This window comes from Ranitomeya imitator, chromosome 3 (genome assembly GCF_032444005.1).
Source record: "Ranitomeya imitator isolate aRanImi1 chromosome 3, aRanImi1.pri, whole genome shotgun sequence".
Taxonomy (NCBI): domain Eukaryota; kingdom Metazoa; phylum Chordata; class Amphibia; order Anura; family Dendrobatidae; genus Ranitomeya; species Ranitomeya imitator.
The window spans coordinates 274,927,482-274,953,671 of NC_091284.1; the positions used below are offsets into that span (position 1 = coordinate 274,927,482).

At 51.3% G+C, this 26,190-nt stretch overlaps 1 protein-coding gene across 1 annotated transcript in view; it reads right to left on the reverse strand.

The window, feature by feature from the left end:
* PKP1 (plakophilin 1) overlaps window positions 1–26,190 on the reverse strand; it is a 184,789-nt gene that overhangs the window by 41,760 nt on the left and 116,839 nt on the right. The window contains exon 6 of the mRNA XM_069756477.1: window positions 23,130–23,307. Coding sequence (XP_069612578.1) covers window positions 23,130–23,307 — 178 coding nt within the window. The remainder of the gene's footprint in view (window positions 1–23,129; window positions 23,308–26,190) is intronic.

Below are 26,190 nucleotides of genomic sequence, written 5' to 3' on the forward strand. Positions count from 1 at the left end.
CTCAATGCTGAGAAATAGTCAGATACCATTATGCAATGCCATCAAAGAGTCATTTCTTTTACTCCAAATTTATTCTGCAGCAGGCCAATGACCCTAAACATTCAGCCAATATAATTGATAGCTATTGTCAGCATAAAGATGAACAAGGAGTTCTGCACCCCACAAAGCCCTGATCTCAATATTATCAAGTTTGTCTGGAATTACATACTATTTACATAGTTTGTAAGAAAGAAAAACGACAATTCTCCATCAGGGTCAACTGAGGGATGGAAAAGGACAAATTCAACAGGCATATGCACAATCACAATGCGTCATAAATTCCACTCCAAAAGAGGTCTTTCCTTCCTGATTCCAATAGTCGATCCACTGGACCAAACATTAAGAAAGAAACTTTGTACATTTACATAAATATTTAGGTTATTTTCTTCTTCTTCAAAAAAAAAGCATCCATACCTTTTTTTAAACCATCAGTGCTTCTCACTGTGACCAGCTCTTGAGGTAGATCATTCCACAAATTAATATCCAAAAAACCATAAAATTACAACTATGTAATAACACCCATATCTCCAAAAATCATATGGCGGTTTTGTAAAAAAATGGAATAATCAGAGTAGCAAGTGAATAAAATAAAAGCAAAAACTTGCCACTTTTGACCTGATGATAGGTCCTGTTTAAGGATCCTGCATTACCACATATTTTGTCATTGGTTTTCATGATCGCCATGCTGGCTGGATCATCACCACCCTCCACAGTAATTTATCAACCCGTTTGATTGAGATGGTATTGGTGTCAAATAAATCAGTCTTCCCAATTACAGGATCCCCTCCCCCCAAAAAAAACAACTGTCATAGGCAAGGTGCTGACAACGTATTTTTTGTCATCTGAGAAAATTAGATCAATTATGCAAATTACACCGATCAGAGTGTCAGCATTGTGTGATCCAATTCTCTTGGATGATTTCCTCGGTCAGAGACTGAAAATGAGTCCGAGTGCAATCCAGTGTTTGCACTCGGAACGATAATACAGTCAGATACACAAGCTCTTACCCTACCTACATTACCCACTCAGGCTACTTTCACACTAGCGTCGTACGACGCACGTCGCAATACGACGTTGCAACGTACCGACGCATACTGTGAATGTGCCGCACAACGGGGGCAGCGGATGCAGTTTTTCAACGCATCCGCTGCCCCATTCTGAGCTGCGGGGAGCAGGGGGCGGAGTTCTGGCCTCGCATGCGCGGTCGGAAATGGCGGACTCGACGCACCAAAAAACGTTACATGCAACGTTTTTTGGTTTCGACGGTCCGATGCAACACGACGCAAACATCGCATGACGGTTGCGACGTGTCGCAATGCGTCGCTAATGTTAGTCTATGGACAAAAAACGCATCCTGCAAGCAATTTTGCAGAATGCGTTTTTTCACCAAAATGACACATTGCGGCGTGCGCCGTACGACGCTAGTGTGAAAGTAGCCTTACCCAACCAGTAGCTGGGTTGTTCTCTTGGCTGCTATGAAAAGTGACATCAACTAGGGCTGCCATTTTGAAGACTGACACCCTTGCATCACCGCCCAATCTGGTAATTTTGCTTGGAAGTACAGAAACAGGAATGGCCTTTATTTTCTTAGACTCCTTTCTACTCCCCTTACTAAATTAAATCAGCTACTTGACTGCTCGTCTTTAAATATTTTCCACCAGGGATGTAAATATAATAACTAGAACATGTGCAGCAAGGGCAGACACAAATAGAGGAGAGCCCTGTTCCTTTGCTTCATATGAAAAGATTATTACTATTAAATACCCGTGATAATTGGGTGTCTTGTTGAAGATTTTGCATTGGGAGCTACAAGTTTCGGCACTATTCCCAACTCTCCATGTCTTCCCCACTAATCCCAAACTCTTTAAACAGCATGCACCTCTCACAATTGTTAATGACTTTCTCTGTTGCGGATCTCTCCTTCAGATCTCCAAACTAAGCTTCCATGGTAGGCAACATGCTCACATCTGCCACATCATCGTTCACCCAGGAATTCCTATTACACTTGTGCTTACAAATGGTAGGCTGTGCAATGAAAAAAGCCTCCAACTCTTATATTCATTATCCAAACAAAAAACAGCAAAGAATATTAAAAAGGTAGGGAAAAAGGACCTTGCATCACATTTTTCATGTTAGGCTGGACTCACAATGTAATATTTGCTGCAGAGTGCAATAAAACATTTTTCAATTTTACCTTTCATTTGTGGACATATTAGCAATCAAAATATTTGTCCTCTAATGCACATTTGTCCTCTTGTATACATTGACCAATTATAAGCAGACAGAAACACTCAGATGAACATGTGTCCACCTTAGGTTTCTCAGTATGTTTGATGTACAATATCAGGCCGGTTTCACACGTCAGTGGCTCCGGTACGTGAGGTGACAGTTTCCTCATGTACCGGAGCCACTGACACACGTAGACACATTGAAATTAATGCATCTGTGCAGATGTCATTGATTTTTTGCGGACCGTGTCTCCGTGTACCAAACACGGAGACATGTCAGTGTTCATGGGAGCGCATGGATTACACGGACCCATTAAAGTCAATGGGTCCGTGTAAAACACGTACCGCACATGGACGTTGTCCGTGTGCAGTCCGTGTGCCATGCAGGAGACAGCGCTACAGTAAGCGCTGTCCCCCCCCCACTGGTGCTGTATGAGCGGTCACGTGGGGCCGCCGATTACAGTCATGAATATGCGGCTCCACCTTCCATAGGGAGGGAGCCGGATGAGTATTTTAAGAACAGCGGGCGGGCGCACAGGGGGTGGGGACATGGACCTTTATTTTAAACACGAGAAACAAAAAAAAAAAAGTAATATTCATATCTTCTCTACAGCAAACGCTGCTGCAAGGAAGATATGAATGGCAGCTTCAGCACCAGATGCAGGGGACAGTGCTAAACTTTAGCGCTGTCTGTTGTGAATTCTGTTGTCGGGCTCCCTCCTGTGGTCATGAATGGTACTTCGGCTGGTTCTGTCCATGGGCTTTCTCTGGTGGCTGTGGGTGTTTCTGAGTTTCCTTCCACAGGTGACGAGGTTAATTCGTTGGCTCCTCTATTTAACTCCACTTATATCTTTGCTCCATGCCACCTGTCAATGTTCCAGTATTGGTCTAGTTCACTCCTGGATCGTTCTTGTGACCTGTCTTCCCAGCAGAAGCTAAGTGACTGCTTGTTTTTCTCTGGTTTGCTATTTTTCTGTCCAGCTTGCTTTTTGGATTGTTGTCTTGCTTGCTGGAAGCTCTGGGACGCAGAGGGAGCGCCTCCGCACCATGAGTCGGTGCGGAGGGTCTTTTTGTGCCCTCTGCGTGGTCTTTTTGTAGGTTTTTGTGCTGACCGCAAAGCTACCTTTCCTATCCTCAGTCTGTTCAGTAAGTCGGGCCTCACTTTGCTTAATCTATTTCATCTCTGTGTTTGTATTTTCATCTTTACTCACAGTCATTATATGTGGGGGGCTGCCTTTTCCTTTGGGGAATTTCTCTGAGGCAAGGTAGGCTTTATTTTTCTATCTTTAGGGCTAGCTAGTTCCTTAGGCTGTGCCGAGTTGCATAGGGAGCGTTAGGAGCAATCCACGGCTATTTCTAGTGTGTTTGATAGGATTAGGGATTGCGGTCAGCAGAGTTCCCACGTCCCAGAGCTCGTCCTATATTATCAGTAACTATCAGGTCATTCCGTGTGCTCTTAACCTCCAGGTCCATTATTGTCCTGACAACCAGGTCATAACAGTACAGGTGGCCCAAAGTACTAATGCATCTCAATAGAGGGATAAGAGAAGTTCTGAGACCATTTTTTTTTCTTTGCAGTGTGTTTTGTCTCTCTTTTCCCCTTTACATCTGGGTGGTTCAGAACACAGGTGTAGACATGGACATTCAAGGTCTGTCCTCTTTGATGGATAATCTCACTATAAGTGTACAAAACATTCAAGATTTTGTGGTTCAGAATCCGATGTCAGAGCCTAGGATTCCTATTCCTGATTTGTTTTTTGGTGATAGATCTAAGTTCTTGAATTTCAAAAATAATTGTAAATTGTTTCTTGCCTTGAAACCTCGCTCCTCAGGTGACCCTGTTCAACAAGTAAAGATCATTATTTCTTTGTTACGTGGTGACCCTCAAGACTGGGCATTTTCCCTTGCGCCAGGAGATCCGGCATTGCGTGATGTTGATGCGGTTTTCCTGGCGCTTGGATTGCTTTATGACGAACCTAATTCAGTGGATCAGGCAGAGAAAATCTTGCTGGCTCTGTGTCAGGGTCAGGATGAAGCGGAGATATATTGTCAGAAGTTTAGAAAGTGGTCTGTGCTCACTCAGTGGAATGAATGTGCCCTGGCAGCAATCTTCAGAAAGGGTCTCTCTGAAGCCCTTAAGGATGTCATGGTGGGATTTCCCATGCCTGCTGGTCTGAATGAGTCTATGTCTTTGGCCATTCAGATCGATCGACGCTTGCGTGAGCGTAAAGCTGTGCACCATTTGGCGGTACTATCTGAGCATGGGCCTGAGCCTATGCAATGTGATAGGACTTTGACCAGAGCTGAACGGCAAGAACACAGACGTCGTAATGGGCTATGTTTTTACCGTGGTGATTCCACTCATGCTATCTCCAATTGTCCTAAGCGCACTAAGCGGTTCGCTAGGTCTGACACCATTGGTACGGTACAGTCTAAATTTCTATTGTCCATTACTCTGATTTGTTCTTTGTCATCCTACTCTGTTATGGCATTTGTGGATTCAGGCGCCGCCCTGAATTTGATGGACTTGGAGTTTGCTAGGCGCTGTGGTTTTTTCTTGGAGCCCTTGCAGTATCCTATTCCATTGAGAGGAATTGATGCTACGCCTTTGGCCAAGAATAAGCCTCAGTACTGGACCCAATTGACCATGTGCATGGCTCCTGCACATCAGGAGGATATCCGCTTTCTGGTGTTGCATAATCTGCATGATGTGGTCGTTTTGGGGTTGCCATGGCTACAGGTTCATAATCCGGTATTGGACTGGAAATCTATGTCTGTGTCCAGCTGGGGTTGCCAGGGGGTACATGGTGATGTTCCATTTTTGTCTCTTTCGTCTTCCACTCCTTCTGAAGTTCCAGAGTTTTTGTCGGATTATCAGGATGTATTTGATGAGCCCAAAGCCAGTGCCCTACCTCCTCATAGGGATTGCGATTGTGCAATTAATTTGATTCCTGGTAGTAAGTTTCCTAAGGGCCGATTGTTCAATTTATCTGTGCCAGAACACGCCGCTATGCGGAGTTATATAAAGGAATCCTTGGAGAAGGGTCATATTCGCCCGTCGTCGTCACCATTGGGAGCAGGGTTCTTTTTTGTGGCCAAGAAGGATGGTTCTTTGAGACCTTGTATTGATTACCGCCTTCTCAATAAAATTACAGTCAAATTTCAGTATCCTTTGCCGTTGCTGTCTGATTTGTTTGCTCGTATTAAAGGGGCTAGTTGGTTCACCAAGATAGATCTTCGAGGGGCGTATAATCTTGTGCGTATTAAACAAGGCGATGAATGGAAAACAGCATTTAATACGACCGAGGGCCATTTTGAGTACCTGGTTATGCCATTCGGGCTTTCCAATGCTCCATCAGTATTTCAGTCCTTTATGCATGACATCTTCCGAGAGTACCTGGATAAATTCCTGATTGTGTATTTGGATGATATTTTGGTCTTTTCGGATGATTGGGAGTCTCATGTGAAGCAGGTCAGAATGGTGTTCCAGGTCCTTCGTGCGAATTCCTTGTTTGTGAAGGGGTCAAAGTGTCTCTTTGGAGTTCAGAAGGTTTCATTTTTGGGGTTCATTTTTTCCCCTTCTACTATCGAGATGGACCCTGTTAAAGTCCAGGCCATTTACGATTGGACTCAGTCGACATCTGTGAAGAGCCTGCAAAAGTTCCTGGGCTTTGCTAATTTTTATCGGCGCTTCATCGCTAATTTTTCTAGTGTTGCTAAACCGTTGACTGATTTGACCAAGAAGGGTGCTGATGTGGTCAATTGGTCTTCTGCAGCTCTAGAGGCTTTTCAGGAGTTGAAGCGTCGTTTTTCTTCTGCCCCTGTGTTGTGCCAGCCAGATGTTTCACTCCCGTTTCAGGTTGAGGTTGATGCTTCTGAGATTGGAGCTGGGGCTGTTTTGTCGCAAAGAAGTTCTGATGGCTCGGTGATGAAGCCATGTGCTTTCTTTTCTAGAAAGTTTTCGCCTGCTGAGCGCAATTATGATGTTGGTAATCGAGAGTTGTTGGCCATGAAGTGGGCATTCGAGGAGTGGCGTCATTGGCTTGAAGGAGCCAAGCATCGCGTGGTGGTCTTGACAGATCACAAGAATTTGACTTATCTTGAGTCTGCCAAACGGTTGAATCCGAGACAGGCTCGATGGTCGTTATTTTTCTCCCGTTTTGATTTTGTGGTTTCGTACCTTCCGGGCTCTAAGAATGTGAAGGCTGATGCCCTGTCAAGGAGTTTTGTGCCTGACTCTCCGGGTTTTCCTGAGCCGGCGGGTATTCTCAAAGAAGGGGTAATTTTGTCTGCCATCTCCCCTGATTTGCGGCGGGTGCTGCAAAAATTTCAGGCTGATAGACCTGACCGTTGCCCAGCGGAGAAACTGTTTGTCCCTGTTTGTCCCTGATAGATGGACTAGTAGAGTTATCTCTGAGATTCATTGTTCAGTGTTGGCTGGGCATCCTGGAATCTTTGGTACCAGAGATTTGGTGGCTAGATCCTTTTGGTGGCCATCTTTGTCACGGGATGTGCGTTCTTTTGTGCAGTCCTGTGGGACTTGTGCTCGGGCTAAGCCCTGCTGTTCTCGTGCCAGTGGGTTGCTTTTGCCCTTGCCGGTCCTGAAGAGGCCCTGGACGCATATTTCTATGGATTTTATTTCGGATCTCCCCGTCTCGCAAAAGATGTCGGTCATTTGGGTGGTTTGTGATCGCTTTTCTAAGATGGTCCATTTGGTACCTTTGTCTAAATTGCCTTCCTCCTCTGATTTGGTGCCATTATTTTTCCAGCATGTGGTTCGTTTACATGGTATCCCGGAGAACATCGTTTCTGACAGAGGTTCCCAGTTTGTTTCGAGGTTTTGGCGATCTTTTTGTGCAAGGATGGGCATTGATTTGTCTTTTTCCTCGACTTTCCATCCTCAGACAAATGGCCAAACCGAACGAACTAATCAGACTTTGGAAACATATCTGAGATGCTTTGTTTCTGCTGATCAGGATGATTGGGTGTCCTTTTTGCCATTGGCTGATAGCCTATTAGTGTTTTTCCACCCGTCTCCAGCTAAATTGTGGAAAAACACTACATAGGATAACCTAGAGGGGTTTTTTTGGGCCTTGCAGCGCCGTTTACGGCTGTCTGCACGGTCTCCGTGTGAGCGCAGCTCGCCCTGTAGTCTGTGTGCAGCCATAGCCGGTTGGATTCAGCTCAGGGTTCGTTACTGCCTCATACCTTGAAAAAATTTTTCCTTTTTTTCAAATAGTGCAGCCTGTTTAAAATTTTTTAAAAAATTTCCTATTAGTGTTTTTCCACCCGTCTCCAGCTAAATTGTGGAAAACCACTACATAGGATAACCTAGAGGGGTTTTTTTGGGCCTTGCAGCGCCGTTTACGGCTGTCTGCACGGTCTCCGTGTGAGCCATCGTGGCGTGAGGAACAGGAAGGTGGTGGGAGCAGCTCTGAGGAAGAGATTCCCCTTACGGGCCAAAGAGGGAGAGGGAGGGGGAAGACTGCTGAGCCTGTAGCCTCCACTTTGGCACCCGTTAGGAGCCTGTCTCTTTCCAAAGCCAAAAAGGGCGCTCCCAAGACTTGCAGTGCCTGGTCCTTTTTTGACACAGTTGCAGATGACATTTGTTTTGTCAAATGCAAGCTGTGTCATCAGAAAGTCAAAAGAGGTAAAAGTGTCAGCAACCTCAATACCACAAATATGTGGAAACATGTGCGGACCAGGCACGCGGTGGAGTTACAAAAACACACTGAAGACGTAGGCCAACCAACAGCGGCCACCTTTTCAGCTCGTGTTGCCTCTTCCTCCAGCTCACGCACAGCTGGTTTGGCTTCCTCCCAGGATCGCCATGGAAGAACCTCTGGCACTGTTGTCCAGAGACCTAGTGTAATTCCGCCCACAGCACCACATTCCCAGTCATCCTCACACTCCCAGTCTACTCTACAGCCATCGGTAGTACAGGCATGGGAGAAAAGGCGGGCATTCTCGGCCAACCACCCCCGAGCACAGGCTCTGAATGCAGGCATTGCCAAACGTCTGTCCCTGGAAATGCTCTCATTCAGGCTGGTGGAGACTGACAGCTTCCGTGACTTGATGGCATTGGCAGTCCCACAGTACAAGGTGCCCAGCCGCTTTTACTTCAGCAGGCAAGCTGTCCCTGCCCTGCACAGGCATGTTGAGGGAAACATAAAACATGCGCTACTGAACGCCGTCAGTAGCAAGGTCCACCTCACCACCGATGCGTGGACCAGTCAGCATGGACAGGGGCGATACGTTTCCCTCACTGCCCATTGGGTTAATGTTGTTGAGCCAGGTACAGATCGTGCGAGTGGCGCAGGACGTGTCCTGCCCACTCCAAGGATTGCAGGAATCCAGTCTGTACGCATTGACTCCTCCTCTTACACAAGTTCCTCAGAATCATCTCTGCAGGAGCCGTCACAGTCCACCTCCACATGGACCCGTGAACGTTTACCTATGACCGACATGAGCACAGCCGTGGCCAAACGTCAGCAGGCCGTCTTGAAACTAGTTTCATTGGGGAATCGAAGCCACACAGCGCAGGAGCTCTGGAATGCCATCAAGCAGGAGAGCGATGTGTGGTTACTGCCAGCGAATCTCCAGCCAGGCATGGTAGTGTGTGACTATGGCCGAAATCTGGTGGCAGCTTTGGCCCTTGGTAACCTCACTCACATCCCATGTCTGGCACATGTGCTCAATTTGGTTGTGCAGAGTTTTCTGAGGGACTATCCGGATCTTGATGCACTGCTGCACAAGGTCCGCCTAGAGTGTGCTCACTTGCGGCGTTCCAGCTTGGCAAGATCCCGCATTGCTGCTCTGCAGCGCCAATTCCGCCTTCCGGAACACCGCATCATATGTGACCTACCTACCCGGTGGAATTCCACGTTACATATGTTGGAGCGGTTGTGTGAGCAGCAGCAAGCAGTTATGGAGTACCAGCTGCATCAGGCGCAAAGAAGTCGCAGTCAGCGCCGATCAGACTTCAAAACCACAGAGTGGGCCACTATGAAGGACGTCTGCCAGGTTTTGCGTCCTTTTTGATTATTCCACGCGGATGGCAAGTGCAGATGATGCACTAGTCAGCATGACTGTCCCCCTTATCTGCCTGCTTCAGCAAACTTTGCAAGGGTTAAGTGATGATGTTGTGGAAGAGGTGGAGGATGAGGAGTCACCTTTTCCATCAGCTTCTGGAGAGTCAGCGCCACGTGGTTCCTCACAAAGGGGTACGCAGGGGCCACTTTGTGAGGAGGATGAGGAGGAGTCAATGGAGGAGGAAGAGCTCCGTCCAGAGGAGGGAGCGACACAATTGTCCAGTGGTCAGTGTGTACAGCGAGGGTGGGGTGATGACGAGCGGGCAGAGATCATGTCTCAAGCAGGGGACAGCGTTTCTGGGCCAGTTGGCAGTCTGCAGCACATGGTGGATTTCATGCTGCAGTGCCTGAGAAACGACCGCCGCATCGACCACATTCTCAACATGCCTGATTATTGGGTGTTCACCCTCCTCGATCCTCGCTACCGGGACAACGTCCAAAACCTCATCCCAGCGTTGACCCGGGAGCGTAAATTGCGGGAGTACCACGACACACTGGTGAATTCCATCATCTTCTCCAGTCCAACTGAGAGGAGTGCTGCTAGTAGTTTACAAAGCAGCTCAGTGCGTCGAGGCAGTGGGGGAGGCTCTGCCCAAAGAGGGAGCAGAAGCAGTGCCTCTGCCCAAGGCAAGCCCAGTATGGCACAACTCTGGCACACTTTTGTGTGCCCGCCCCAAATGTCTACACCATCACCGGTGGCTCCAGTCAGCAGGAGGCAACGGTTCCGTCAGATGGTGACAGACTACATGGCTTGCCCTCTTACTGTACTCCCAGACGGCTCTTCCCCGTTCAAGTTTTGGGTCTCTAAACTGGATACATGGCCAGAGCTAAGCCAATATGCATTGGAGGTGCTGGCTTGCCCTGCGGCTAGTGTCTTATCGGAACGTGTCTTTAGTGCCGCAGGTGGTGTACTAACAGACCGTCGCATGCGACTATCCTCCGATAACGTTGACCGGCTTACTTTCCTGAAAATAAACCAGGCCTGGATCTCGCAGGAATTTGCCACTCCTCTGCCTGATTAAGTAATTGGGTGTCATCCAGGTCTCCTGCTGTGTTCATCTTTCTACCACCTGAACTGCTATTCCTGGGCTCCAACACCGCCAGTTGCGGCTCAGAAGTGCAGGCTGCACAGTAAAAACATACGACCCAGTGTTATTGGGTTTCAATAACGTCAGCTGATCCCCAGCTGTGTAGCCGGCAATGTGTCCTGCGACCGCCACGCTGGCACAACAACCTAAATGGAAGGGAACCTGTCCCCCCCCCCCCCCCGTCGTTTGTTACTGAAAGAGCCATCTTGTGCAGCAGTAATGCTGCACAAGGAAAAGGTAGCTCTTTTAGTTTAGCTCCTTGCACACGCAGAACTTAACACTTATAAAATGTGTTCACTGATACCGTTATACCGTCCCGGAGCTGGGACTTTCCTTCGTAATGTGACGCAGCACAGCCGTCATTCCTACACCCTTGGTGCCATGCGCTGCCTCCTCAGCGTTGTTTTAAGCTGTCACGGAGCCTGCGCTGTTATCCCTTGGCCATGCCCTATTTGCGCTGCCTGTCTTCTGACATAATTTGGTGTCAGGCTGGCTGCGCCTGTGCGGCCGCGCTGCCCGAGATCCCGCCTCGCAGTGTCTTCTGATTGAATCACACTGCGGGCCTGGGATCCATGGGCATGCGCAGTGCATATCTTCCCCTCGGGCTCTCGCTCATCTCCCTCCGCCTTCTTTAAACTGTGCGCCGTCAGCTGATCCCTAATAGCATGCCACGGCCGTGACACCGCACAGTCTGAAGAAGAGGGAAGGAGGGGAGTGAGAGTCGAGGATATGCACTGTGCATGCCCATGGATCCAAGGCCCGCAGTGGGATTACGTTAGACGACACTGCGAGGTGGGATCTGGAGCAGCGTGGACGCACAGGCACTGACAGCCTGACACCAAATTATGTTAGAAGACAGGCAGCGCTAATTGGGCATGGCCAAGGGATAACAGAACAGCGCAGGCTCCGTGACAGCTTAAAACAACGCTGAGGAGGCAGCGCACGGCACCAAGGGGATAGGAATGACAGCTGTGCTGTGTCCCATTACGAAGGAAATTTGCACCTCCGGGACGGTTTTACGGTATAAGGGGACACATTTTTAGTGTTTACTTCTGTGTTTGCAAGGAGCATAATTAAAAGAGCAACCTTTTCCTTTTGCATCCTTAGTGCTGCACAAGATGGCTCTTTCAGCTACAAACGTCTTGGGGGGGGGTTAAAGGTTCCCTTTCAACTTGCTCTAATCAGGCTTCGGCCTACACTCTGTTCCTCTGCTCCTCCTTCTGTCCCTGGGCTCTAACACCGCCAGTTGGTGCCTGGAAGTGCTGTCTGCACAGTCAACAGTCGCTCCTCTGTTATTGGGGTTCAGTAACGTCAGCTGATCTCCAGCTGTGTGTGCGGCAATACCTCCAATCTGCTCCTCCTGCTGTCCCTGGGCTCTAACACCGCCAGTTGGTGCCTGGAAGTGCTGTCTGCACAGTCAACAGTCGCTCCTCTGTTATTGGGGTTCAGTAACGTCAGCTGATCCCCAGCTGTGTGTGCGGCAATACCTCCAATCTGCTCCTCCTGCTGTCCCTGGGCTCTAACACCGCCAGTTGGTGCCTGGAAGTGCTGTCTGCACAGTCAACAGTCGCTCCTCCGTTATTGGGGTTCAGTAACGTAAGCTGATCCCCAGCTGTGTATCCGGCAACGTGTCATGCGACCGCCACGCTGGCACAACAAAAATGTGAGGGAACCTGTCCCCCCCTAGGCGTTTGTTACTGAAAGAGCCACCTTGTGCAGCACTAATACTGCACAAGGAAAAAGGTCGCTCTTGAAATTATGCTCCTTGCAAACGCTGAACTACACACTCATGTAATGTGTCCCCTCACACCGTCCAACCGTCCCGGAGGTAGGACTTTCCTTTGTAATGTGACGCAGCACAGCCGTCATTGCTACCCCCTTGGCACCGTGCGCTGCCTCCTTAGCGTTGTTTGATTCCATCATGGACCCTGCGCTGTTATGTTATCCCTTGGCCATGCACAGTTTGCACTGCCCGTCCACTGACATCATTTGTTGTCGTCCTGGCTGCGCCTGTGCGTCCACGCTGCCCGAAATCCCACCTCGCAGTGTCGTCTAATGTGATCCCACAGTGGGCCTGGTATCCATGGCCATGCGCAGTGCATATACTAGCCTCTCACTCCCCTTCTTCACGCTTCTTCAGACTAGGCGGCGTCAGCTGATCCCTAATAGCATGCCACGGCCGTGACGCCGCACAGTCTGAAGAAGCAGGAAGGAGGTAAGTGAGAGGCGATGATATGCACTGCGCATGCCCATGGATCCCTGGCCCGCAGTGGGATTACATTAGATGACACTGCGAGGTTGGATCTCGGGCAGCTTGGACGCACAGGCACTGCCAGCCTGACACCTAAATGATGTCAGAAGACGGGCACCGCTAAGTGTGCATGGCCAAGGGATAACATTACAGCGCGGGCTCCGTGACAGAACCAAACAACGTTGAGGAGATGGCGCACAGCACCAAGGGGGTTGGAATGACGGCTGTGCTGTGTCACATTACAAAGGAAAGTCCCACTTCCGGGACGGTTTGACGGTGTGAGGGGACACATTATATGAGTGTGTACTTCAGCGTTTGCAAGGAGCATAATTTTCGGAGCCACCATTTTCCATGTGCAGTATTACTGCTGTACAAGATGGCTCTTTCAGCAACAAATGCCTGGGGAAGGGGGGGTTAAAGGTTCCCTTTCAACTTGCTCCACTGCAGGCTTCGGCCTACACTCTGCTCCTCTTTGATTCCCTGGGTTTCAGCACTGTCAGTTGCCACCTGGAAGTGTTGTCTACACAGAAAAATCACTAGCTGATGTGTCAGTGGGGTTCAGCACCGCCAGCTGTTACCCTGCTGTGTAGTCGGCAACGTGTCCAGCACAAGCCACGCTGGCACAACAGAACAAAAGCTGCCACCAGTGCATGCTTCGGCCTACACTCTGCTCCTCTCCTCCTCCTGCTGCCCCTGGGCTCAAACACCGCTAGTTTTTGCCCGGAAGTGCTAGCTGCACAGAGAAAAACACCCGCCATTGTGTCAGTGGGGTTCAGCAACGCCAGCTGTTCCCTCACTGTGTAGCCGGCAAAGTGTCCTGCAAACGCAACGCAGACACAAAGCTGCCTCCAGTGCAGGCTTCGGCCTACACTCTGCTCCCCCTGCTTACCCTTTGCTCCAACACCGCTAGTTGGGGCTCTAGGAAGACAATCTTTAATAGGCAACGCATCCGGGTTCCAGCACCGCCAGCTGGTTCTCGGCAGTGTTTTTGTCACGGGTACTCCTTCATGCCCAGCCTGGTTCCAGCACCGTCAGCTGTTTCCGGGTACTGTCAAACTCACTGAGACGCCTATGCGTTGCCCTGTCGTGTTGCGGTCGAGTTAGCCAACTCCAGGGTGCCTCCAGTTTAGGAGCTTCCTATGTGGGCTGCATTAATTGGTAGTCAAGGCTGGTTCTGCAGTGCCAGTAGGCCAAGCTCCCCCTGTAGGACTGTTGGGGTTCGGTAACTGCGGCTGCCTCGCGGCCTAGCTGTTCTCCCCTCTCCTGTGGACCTTCGAGTCCACCACCTGGTTCCAGCACCGTCAGCTGGTTCAGAGCCGAGCCTTTGGCTTAGGTGCCTCCTCCTGGGTATCCAAGTTCCGCCAACGTCAGGCGGTCCTTGGTAGTGCTTTTAAGCGCAGGCACCTACAGCTTAGTAACCGGGTTCCAGCACCGTCAGCTGGTCCTCGGTCGTGCCATTGGCTCTTGCACACTGGGGCAACGCATCTGGGTTCCAGCACCGCCAGCTGGTTCTCGGCAGTGTTTTTGTCACGGGTACTCCCTCGTGCCCAGCCTGGTTCCAGCATCGTCAGCTGTTTCCGGGTAGTGTCAAGCTCACTGAGACGCCTATGCGTTGCCCCGTCGTGTTGCGGTCGGGTTAGCCAACTCCAGGGTGCCTCCAGTTTAGGAGCTTCCTATGTGGGCTGCGTGAATTGGTAGTCAAGGCTGGTTCTGTAGTGCAAGTAGGTCCAGCTCCCCCTGTAGGACTGTTGGGGTTCGGTAACTGCGGCTGCCTCGCGGCCTAGCTGTTCTCTCCTCTCCTGTGGGCCTTCGAGTCCACCACCTGGTTCCAGCACCGCCAGCTGGTTCCGGGCCGAGCCTTTGGCTTAGGTACCTCCTCCTGGGTATCCGAGTTCCGCCAACGCCAGGCGGTCCTTGGTAGTGCTTTTAAGCGCGGGCACCTACAGCTTAGTAACCGGGTTCCAGCACCGTCAGCTGGTCCTCGGTCATGCCATTGGCTCTTGCACACTGGGGCAACGCATCCGGGTTCCAGCACCGCCAGCTGGTTCTCGGCAGTGTTTTTGTCACGGGTACTCCCTCGTGCCAAGCCTGGTTTCAGCACCGGCAGCTGTTTCCGGGTTGTGTCAAGCTCGCTGAGACGCCTATGCTTGCCCCGTCGTGGTGCGGTCGGGTTAGCCAACTCCAGGGTGCCTCCAGTTTAGGAGCTTCCTATGTGGGCTGCGTGAATTGGTAGTCAAGGCTGGTTCTGTAGTGCCAGTAGGCCCAGCTCCCCCTGTAGGACTGTTGGGGTTCGGTAACTGTGGCTGCCTCGCGGCCTAGCTGTTCTCTCCTCTCCTGTGGGCCTTCGGGTCCACCACCTGGTTCCAGCACCGCCAGCTGGTTCGGGGCCGAGCCTTTGGCTTAGGTGCCTCCTCCTGGGTATCCGAGTTCCGCCAACGCCAGGCGGTCCTTGGTAGTGCTTTTAAGCGCGGGCACCTACAGCTTAGTAACCGGGTTCCAGCACCGTCAGCTGGTCCTCGGTCGTGCCATTGGCTCTTGCACACTGGGGCAATGCATCCGGGTTCCAGCACCGCCAGCTGGTTCTCGGCAGTGTTTTTGTCACGGGTACTCCCTCGTGCCCAGCCTGGTTCCAGCACCGTCAGCTGTTTCCGGGTACTGTCAAACTCACTGAGACGCCTATGCGTTGCCCCGTCGTGTTGCGGTCGGGTTAGCCAACTCCAGGGTGCCTCCAGTTTAGGAGCTTCCTATGTGGGCTGCATGAATTGGTAGTCAAGGCTGGTTCTGTAGTGCCAGTAGGCCAAGCTCCCCCTGTAGGACTGTTGGGGTTCGGTAACTGCAGCTGCCTTGCGGCCTAGCTGTTCTCCCCTCTCCTGTGGACCTTCGGGTCCACCACCTGGTTCCAGCACCGTCAGCTGGTTCCGGGCCGAGCCTTTGGCTTAGGTGCCTCCTCCTGGGTATCCGAGTTCCGCCAACGTCAGGCGGTCCTTGGTAGTGCTTTTAAGCGCAGGCACCTACAGCTTAGTAACCGGGTTCCAGCACCGTCAGCTGGTCCTCGGTCGTGCCATTGGCTCTTGCACACTGGGGCAACGCATCTGGGTTCCAGCACCGCCAGCTGGTTCTCGGCGGTGTTTTTGTCACGGGTACTCCCTCGTGCCCAGCCTGGTACCAGCACTGTCAGCTGTTTCCGGGTACTGTCAAACTCACTGAGACGCCTATGCGTTGCCCCGTCGTGTTGCGGTCGGGTTAGCCAACTCCAGGGTGCCTCCAGTTTAGGAGCTTCCTATGTGGGCTGCGTGAATTGGTAGTCAAGGCTGGTTCTGTAGTGCCAGTAGGCCCAGCTCCCCCTGTAGGACTGTTGGGGTTCGGTAACTGCGGCAGCCTCGCGGCCTAGCTGTTCTCTCCTCTCCTGTGGACCTTCGGGTCCACCACCTGGTTCCAGCACCGCCAGCTGGTTCCGGGCCGAGCCTTTGGCTTAGGTGCCTCCTCCTGGGTATCCGAGTTCCGCCAACGCCAGGCGGTCCTTGGTAGTGCTTTTAAGCGTGGGCACCTACAGCTTAGTAACCGGGTTCCAGCACCGTCAGCTGGTCCTCGGTCGTGCCATTGGCTCTTGCACACTGGGGCAACGCATCCGGGTTCCAGCACCGCCAGCTGGTTCTCGGCAGTGTTTTTGTCACAGGTACTCCCTCGTGCCAAGCCTGGTTTCAGCACCGTCAGCTGTTTCCGGGTTGTGTCAAGCTCGCTGAGACGCCTATGCTTGCCCCGTCGTGGTGCGGTCGGGTTAGCCAACTCCAGGGTGCCTCCAGTTTAGGAGCTTCCTATGTGGGCTGCGTGAATTGGTAGTCAAGGCTGGTTCTGTAGTGCCAGTAGGTCCAGCTCCCCCTGTAGGACTGTTGGGGTTCGGTAACTGCAGCTGCCTCGTGGCCTAGCTGTTCTCTCCTCTCCTGTGGGCCTTCGAGTCCACCACCTGGTTCCAGCACCGCCAGCTGGTTCCGGGCCAAGCCTTTGGCTTAGGTGCCTCCTCCTGGGTATCCGAGTTCCGCCAACGCCAGGCGGTCCTTGGTAGTGCTTTTAAGCGCGGGCACCTACAGCTTAGTAACCGGGTTCCAGCACCGTCAGCTGGTCCTTGGTCGTGCCATTGGCTCTTGCACACTGGGGCAACGCATCCGGGTTCCAGCACCGCCAGCTGGTTCTCGGCAGTGTTTTTGTCACAGGTACTCCCTCGTGCCAAGCCTGGTTTCAGCACCGTCAGCTGTTTCCGGGTTGTGTCAAGCTCGCTGAGACGCCTATGCTTGCCCCGTCGTGGTGCGGTCGGGTTAGCCAACTCCAGGGTGCCTCCAGTTTAGGAGCTTCCTATGTGGGCTGCGTTAATTGGTAGTCAAGGCTGGTTCTGTAGTGCCAGTAGGCCCAGCTCCCCCTGTAGGACTGTTGGGGTTCGGTAACTGCGGCTGCCTCGCGGCCTAGCTGTTCTCTCCTCTCCTGTGGGCCTTCGGGTCCACCACCTGGTTCCAGCACCGCCAGCTGGTTCCGGGCCAAGCCTTTGGCTTAGGTGCCTCCTCCTGGGTATCCGAGTTCCGCCAACGCCAGGCGGTCCTTGGTAGTGCTTTTAAGCGCGGGCACCTACAGCTTAGTAATGGGTTCCAGCACCGTCAGCTGGTCCTCGGTCGTGCCATTGGCTCTTGCACACTGGGGCAACGCATCCGGGTTCCAGCACCGCCAGCTGGTTCTCGGCAGTGTTTTTGTCACGGGTACTCCCTCGTGCCCAGCCTGGTTCCAGCACCGTCAGCTGTTTCCGGGTACTGTCAAACTCACTGAGACGCCTATGCGTTGCCCCGTCGTGTTGCGGTCGGGTTAGCCAACTCCAGGGTGCCTCCAGTTTAGGAGCTTCCTATGTGGGCTGCATGAATTGGTAGTCAAGGCTGGTTCTGTAGTGCCAGTAGGCCAAGCTCCCCCTGTAGGACTGTTGGGGTTCGGTAACTGCGGCTGCCTTGCGGCCTAGCTGTTCTCCCCTCTCCTGTGGACCTTCGGGTCCACCACCTGGTTCCAGCACCATCAGCTGGTTCCGGGCCGAGCCTTTGGCTTAGGTGCCTCCTCCTGGGTATCCGAGTTCCGCCAACGTCAGGCGGTCCTTGGTAGTGCTTTTAAGCGCAGGCACCTACAGCTTAGTAACCGGGTTCCAGCACCGTCAGCTGGTCCTCGGTCGTGCCATTGGCTCTTGCACACTGGGGCAACGCATCTGGGTTCCAGCACCGCCAGCTGGTTCTCGGCAGTGTTTTTGTCACGGGTACTCCCTCATGCCCAGCCTGGTACCAGCACCGTCAGCTGTTTCCGGGTACTGTCAAACTCACTGAGACGCCTATGCGTTGCCCCGTCGTGTTGCGGTCGGGTTAGCCAACTCCAGGGTGCCTCCAGTTTAGGAGCTTCCTATGTGGGCTGCATGAATTGGTAGTCAAGGCTGGTTCTGTAGTGCCAGTAGGCCAAGCTCCCCCTGTAGGACTGTTGGGGTTCGGTAACTGCAGCTGCCTTGCGGCCTAGCTGTTCTCCCCTCTCCTGTGGACCTTCGGGTCCACCACCTGGTTCCAGCACCGTCAGCTGGTTCCGGGCCGAGCCTTTGGCTTAGGTGCCTCCTCCTGGGTATCCGAGTTCCGCCAACGTCAGGCGGTCCTTGGTAGTGCTTTTAAGCACAGGCACCTACAGCTTAGTAACCGGGTTCCAGCACCGTCAGCTGGTCCTCGGTCGTGCCATTGGCTCTTGCACACTGGGGCAACGCATCTGGGTTCCAGCACCGCCAGCTGGTTCTCGGCAGTGTTTTTGTCACGGGTACTCCCTCGTGCCCAGCCTGGTACCAGCACTGTCAGCTGTTTCCGGGTACTGTCAAACTCACTGAGACGCCTATGCGTTGCCCCGTCGTGTTGCGGTCGGGTTAGCCAACTCCAGGGTGCCTCCAGTTTAGGAGCTTCCTATGTGGGCTGCGTGAATTGGTAGTCAAGGCTGGTTCTGTAGTGCCAGTAGGCCCAGCTCCCCCTGTAGGACTGTTGGGGTTCGGTAACTGCGGCAGCCTCGCGGCCTAGCTGTTCTCTCCTCTCCTGTGGACCTTCGGGTCCACCACCTGGTTCCAGCACCGCCAGCTGGTTCCGGGCCGAGCCTTTGGCTTAGGTGCCTCCTCCTGGGTATCCGAGTTCCGCCAACGCCAGGCGGTCCTTGGTAGTGCTTTTAAGCGCGGGCACCTACAACTTAGTAACCGGGTTCCAGCACCGTCAGCTGGTCCTCGGTCGTGCCATTGGCTCTTGCACACTGGGGCAATGCATCCGGGTTCCAGCACCGCCAGCTGGTTCTCGGCAGTGTTTTTGTCACGGGTACTCCCTCGTGCACAGCCTGGTTCCAGCACCGTCAGCTGTTTCCGGGTACTGTCCAACTCACTGAGACACCTATGCGTTGCCCCGTCGTGTTGCGGTCGGGTTAGCCAACTCCAGGGTGCCTCCAGTTTAGGAGCTTCCTATGTGGGCTGCATGAATTGGTAGTCAAGGCTGGTTCTGTAGTGCCAGTAGGTCCAGCTCCCCCTGTAGGACTGTTGGGGTTCGGTAACTGCGGCTGCCTCGCGGCCTAGCTGTTCTCTCCTCTCCTGTGGGCCTTCGAGTCCACCACCTAGTTCCAGCACCACCAGCTGGTTCCGGGCCGAGCCTTTGGCTTAGGTGCCTCCTCCTGGGTATCCGAGTTCCGCCAACGCCAGGCGGTCCTTGGTAGTGCTTTTAAGCGTGGGCACCTACAGCTTAGTAACCGGGTTCCAGCACCGTCAGCTGATCCTCGGTCGTGCCATTGGCTCTTGCACACTGGGGCAACGCATCTGGGTTCCAGCACCGCCAGCTGGTTCTCGGCAGTGTTTTTGTCACAGGTACTCCCTCGTGCCAAGCCTGGTTTCAGCACCGTCAGCTGTTTCCGGGTTGTGTCAAGCTCGCTGAGACGCCTATGCTTGCCCCGTCGTGGTGCGGTCGGGTTAGCCAACTCCAGGGTGCCTCCAGTTTAGGAGCTTCCTATGTGGGCTGCGTGAATTGGTAGTCAAGGCTGGTTCTGTAGTGCCAGTAGGTCCAGCTCCCCCTGTAGGACTGTTGGGGTTCGGTAACTGCGGCTGCCTCGCGGCCTAGCTGTTCTCTCCTCTCCTGTGGGCCTTCGAGTCCACCACCTGGTTCCAGCACCGCCAGCTGGTTCCGGGCCGAGCCTTTGGCTTAGGTGCCTCCTCCTGGGTATCCAAGTTCCGCCAACGCCAGGCGGTCCTTGGTAGTGCTTTTAAGCGCGGGCACCTACAGCTTAGTAACCGGGTTCCAGCACCGTCAGCTGGTCCTCGGTCGTGCCATTGGCTCTTGCACACTGGGGCAACGCATCCGGGTTCCAGCACCGCCAGCTGGTTCTCGGCAGTGTTTTTGTCACGGGTACTCCCTCGTGCCCAGCCTGGTTCCAGCACCGTCAGCTGTTTCCGGGTACTGTCAAACTCACTGAGACGCCTATGCGTTGCCCCGTCGTGTTGCGGTCGGGTTAGCCAACTCCAGGGTGCCTCCAGTTTAGGAGCTTCCTATGTGGGCTGCATGAATTGGTAGTCAAGGCTGGTTCTGTAGTGCCAGTAGGCCAAGCTCCCCCTGTAGGACTGTTGGGGTTCGGTAACTGCGGCTGCCTTGCGGCCTAGCTGTTCTCCCCTCTCCTGTGGACCTTCGGGTCCACCACCTGGTTCCAGCACCGTCAGCTGGTTCCGGGCCGAGCCTTTGGCTTAGGTGCCTCCTCCTGGGTATCCGAGTTCCGCCAACGTCAGGCGGTCCTTGGTAGTGCTTTTAAGCGCAGGCACCTACAGCTTAGTAACCGGGTTCCAGCACCGTCAGCTGGTCCTCGGTCGTGCCATTGGCTCTTGCACACTGGGGCAACGCATCTGGGTTCCAGCACCGCCAGCTGGTTCTCGGCAGTGTTTTTGTCACGGGTACTCCCTCATGCCCAGCCTGGTACCAGCACCGTCAGCTGTTTCCGGGTACTGTCAAACTCACTGAGACGCCTATGCTTTGCCCCGTCGTGTTGCGGTCGGGTTAGCCAACTCCAGGGTGCCTCCAGTTTAGGAGCTTCCTATGTGGGCTGCGTGAATTGGTAGTCAAGGCTGGTTCTGTAGTGCCAGTAGGCCCAGCTCCCCTTGTAGGACTGTTGGGGTTCGGTAACTGCGGCTGCCTCGCGGCCTAGCTGTTCTCTCCTCTCCTGTGGGCCTTCGGGTCCACCACCTGGTTCCAGCACCGCCAGCTGGTTCCGGGCCGAGCCTTTGGCTTAGGTGCCTCCTCCTGGGTATCCGAGTTCCGCCAACGCCAGGCGGTCCTTGGTAGTGCTTTTAAGCGCGGGCACCTACAGCTTAGTAACCGGGTTCCAGCACCGTCAGCTGGTCCTCGGTCGTGCCATTGGCTCTTGCACACTGGGGCAACGCATCCGGGTTCCAGCACCGCCAGCTGGTTCTCGGCAGTGTTTTTGTCACGGGCACTCCCTCATGCCCAGCCTGGTTCCAGCACCGTCAGCTGTTTCCGGGTACTGTCAAACTCACTGAGACACCTATGCGTTGCCCCTTCGTGTTGCGGTCGGGTTAGCCAACTCCAGGGTGCCTCCAGTTTAGGAGCTTCCTATGTGGGCTGCGTGAATTGGTAGTCAAGGCTGGTTCTGTAGTGCCAGTAGGCCCAGCTCCCCCTGTAGGACTGTTGGGGTTCGGTAACTGCGGCTGCCTCGCGGCCTAGCTGTTCTCTCCTCTCCTGTGGACCTTCGGGTCCACCACCTGGTTCCAGCACCATCAGCTGGTTCTCGGCAGTGTCTTTTGCTCTAGTACCTTCTGCTCCCCATCCTGGTTCCAGTACCGTCAGCTGGTTCCGGGCAGAGCCTTTGGCTTAGGTGCCTCCTTCTGGGTATCCAAGTTCCACCAACGTCAGGTGGTCCTTGGTAGTGCTTTTTAGCACGGGTACCTCCTGCTTAGTAACCGGGTTCCAGTAACGTCAGCTGGTGCTCGGTAGTTCCATTGGTTCTTGGACCTTCGGCTACCCATCCGGGTTCCAGTACCGTCAGCTGGTTCTCGGCAGTGTCTTTTGCTCTTGTACCTTCTGCTCCCCATCCTGGTTCCAGTAACGTCAGCTGGTTCCGGGCAGAGCCTTTGGCTTAGGTGCCTCCTTCTGGGTATCCGAGTTCCGCCAACGTCAGGTGGTCCTTGGTAGTGCTTTTTAGCACGGGTACCTCCTGCTTAGTAACCGGGTTCCAGTAACGTCAGCTGGTCATCGGTAGTTCCATAGGCTCTTGAACCTTCGGGTAGCCATCCGAGTTCCAGTTCCATCAGCTGGTTCTTGGAATTTTCTCAGCCTTCTTGTACCTTCTGCTACATTTCCAAGTTGAAGACCCTAAAGTCAACGACCCGGAAGACCACCCCGATGACGACGACGACGGCGGAGACGACGACGGCGCAGACGACGACGGCGTAGACGACGACCCTGGAGACGACGACCCTGGAGACGACGACATGGAAGACCGAGAAGCAGAAGAACAAGAGGCTGCAGAACAAAGAGCAGAAGAACATTAAGCATAACACTTAATATCAGAGCAAAAGATATTATCTAAATTATATGCAGAAGAAGACTAAGCAGTGTATGGGGGTGAGTCTGTTCCTCCTCGTGGTGCCCCTGGATAAAGCCTGATGCTGCAGGCCAAACTGAACGCGGACAAATGTAACTTTTGTGACTGGCAGAATGGAAGGTGTAATCTTCAAACTTTTATAGATAACAATCACGGGAATGCCTGTCACAAATGAGAATATGATGAAGAAGTAGAATAGGAAGAATAATAATAGTTGAAGAAAATGAATATGTAGAATAGGAAGAATAATAATAGTTGAATAAAATGAATATGAAGAATGTAATTAAAAAAAAATTGGTAGAAGATGAAGAAGAAGATGAATAAGGTGAAGAAGTTGATGTCAAAGATGCTGATGATGTTGATGAAGATGAAAGTGTGGGAAAAGTTTAAAAAAAAGGGGAAGGGCGTGGAATAGTGAAACATCAATATCTGACAAAATAAAAAAAAGTTACATAGTCAATATCTTAGTCACTACGAACGTCTTTAAAAAAAAAAAAAAAGGCTACTCTATTTGATTGCGCTAAACCTCTATGACTTTAATGTCTCCACCACCTCCCCAAATACATCCTGCATTATTCTTTGTTGTTTTCCTTCATGTAGAATGAACCTACAAGGAAAGAAAGGGTTTATTTTAATTCCGATATTTTTGTCCCATTGACTTGCATTGGGATCGGGTATCGGTATCGGCGATATCCGATATTTTTTGAATATCGGCCGATCCAATCCGATACCGATACTTTCCGATATCGGAAGGTATCGCTCAACACTAGTGCTTATATAAGCAAACTGTTTATACATCGCTTACCTTAAACATCCAGTTGCATTAAAGAATATTTCAGGGTCCATTGAACTCTTCTGAGAAGACACTGTATTCTCTGTCCAGCCAGAAAATGGAACCACAACACATTCATTCAATACAGGAAGAGCTTCATTAACTAGTTCCTTCTTCAGCTCATCAGTGGATGATAAATTCCAAAGCAAACCTGTATGAAACAGGGAATGACATATTTTTTAAAGCAGTGGTGGTAAAATATTACAAAGCATTCCACAGCCTCTGAATTAGGTTGTCCAAGGCCAAGGAAGTTTGATTAGTAGAGAACTAATTGAATTTCTCTTAATATGTTCTGGTGTTTGAAGACAATGTAAGATGAGAAAAACAACAACAAAACAACAACTTATACTCACCTCACCTTTAGGTGCTTCTTGAAGTATGTTTGGGGTCATTGTCCTGCTGGATGTCCCATGACCTAGGACACAAACCCAGCTGTTTTCACATTGTGTACTACCTTGCAACCAAAAATCCTTTGGCAATCTTCAGCTTTCATGATGCCTTAGACACTGTCAAGGCACCCAGTGCTAGAGGCTGTGGGTACTGTGCTCTTTTGTTTGTAGGCCTCATCCCGTTTTCAGAAAACAGAATGATGTGCTTCACTAAAAACCTTTATTTTGGTTTCATCTGTCCAAAAGAAATTTCCCAGAAGGATTTTGGCTTAGGCTGGTTTCACATTTGCGTTTTTTGCTGCTGCGTTTAAACACATATAAACACATGCGTTTTTTTTCCTATATTTAACATTAAAAACGCATCCTTTTTTTTGTACGCGTTTGGCCGTGTTTGACGACGCATGCATCGTTTCTATGCTTGCGTTTTTTTGCGGAAATGCAGCATGTAGTAATTTTTAGAGGCTTTTTTTGCGGCAAAAAAACGCATGCGTTTTTTTGCGGCAAAAAAACATATTGCTGTCTATGTAAATGCATGCGTTTTTAAGCACATGCGTTTGGTTGCGTTTTTAAATGCATGTGTTTCAATAGAAAAAAACAAGTCTACACACTGATAAGCCACCCCCCACCATCCAGGTGATAAAGGGATCCAAACCCTAACCCTAACCCTAGGGATCCAAACCCTAACCCTAGCCCTAACCCCTAACCCTAACCCTAGGGATCCTAACCCTAACCCTAGCCCTAACCTCAACCCCTAACCCTAACCCCAACCCTAACCCTAGGGATCCTAACCCTAACCCTAACCCTAGCCCTAACCCTATCCCTAACCCTAACCCTAGGGATTCAAACCCTAACCCTAACCCTAACCCTAGGGATCCTAATCTTAACCCTAGCCCTAACCCTAACCCTAGGGATCCTGTTGTGAATTCTGCTCTTGGGTTCCCTCCAGTGGTGGTAAGTGGGAATGCAGTTGTCTCTGAGTCACAGTCCTGGCCAGGTGTATCTGCTAATTGCTGTTCTGACTGGGATATTTAAGTGTGCAGGATTCATTAGCCCTTGCCAGTAGTCAATGTTTCTTTGGAAGTATTGGATCTCAGCCTGGCCTCACCTGCTTAGCTGCCAATTTCAGCAAAGATAAGTGTTTTTGTTTTTGTATCTGTGGCACACTGTTGTGTGCTTCTTTCAGTTTATTCCTGCTCTGTTTGTAGGATTCACTGGAGTTGCAGATATACGCTCCTACATATTTAGTTGGATGTGGGAAGTATTTTGTATATTCTGCGGTGGATTTTTTGAAGGGTTTTAATACTGACCACACAGAACTCTGTCCTATCCTGTCCTATCTAGCTAGAGTGGCCTCCTGTGCTAAATCCTGTTTTTTCTGCCTGTGTATGTTTTTTCCTCTCCGACTCACCACCAATATTTGTGGGGGATGTCTATCCTTTGGGGATTTTCTCTGAGGCAAGATAGTATTCCGATTTCCATCTTTAGGGGAAATTAGTCCTCCGGCTGTGACGAGGTGTCTAGGTGTGTTAGGTACACTCCACGGCTACTTCTAGTTGCGGTCTTAAGTTCAGGTTTGCAGTCAGTATAGTGGCCACTTTCTCCAGTGAAAGTTCTCATGCAGCTCCAAGGTCACCGGATCATAACAGGATCCAAACCCTAACCCTAACCCCTAACCCTAACCCTAACTCCTAACCCTAACCCTAACCCTAGGGATCCAAACCCTAACCCCTAACCCTAACCCCTAACCCTAACCCTAACCCTAGGGATCCTAACCCTAACCCTAGGGATCCAAACCCTAACTCTAATCTTAGCCATTTCTATTTATAGTGGGTTTTCTATTTGATTTTTATGATTGGCAGCTGTCACGCACTAAAGACGCTTTTTATTCCAAAAAATATTTTTTGCGTTACCAACTTACCATATTTTGAGAGCTACAATTTTTCCATATTTTGGTCCACAGAGTCATGTCACACGCCCTCTGTAGTCCCATTGGCAGTGTCTGGATCTTGATTTTTCTCTTGTGAAATTTCTCATCATGCATATCAGAAATGCAAACGCAGGAAAAAACGCATGTAAACGCGTAAAAACGCAGCGTTCTTTTACCGCATACAAAAACGCATGCGTCTAAAAAACACAGCGTTTGTACGCGTTTACATGTGTTTTTATCACCACCTGCGGATGCGTTTTAAACGCTGCGATTTTAAACGCAAATGTGAAACTAGCCTTACTCATGTACATTTTTGAAAACTGCAGTCTAGCTTTTTTAGGTCTCCATGTCAATAGTGGTCTTTTCCTCCGTCTCCCGTCATAGCGTTTCATTTTATTCGAATGTCGATGGATAGTTTGCGCTGACACTGATACATTCTGAGCCTGCAGGACAGCTTGAATTTCTTTGGAATTTGCTTAGGACTGCTTATCCACCATCCGGACTATTGTACATTGCAACCTTTCATCAATATTTCTTTACCGTCCACGTCCTTGAAGATTAGCTACAGTGCCATGGGTTGTACACTTCCTGATTATGTTGTGCACTGTGTACAAAGGAACATCAAGGTCTCTGAAGATGGACTTGTAATTTAAGATTGTTGATATTTTTCAACATTTTTCAGTCTCAAGTCCTGAGACAGTTCTCTTCTCTTTCTGTT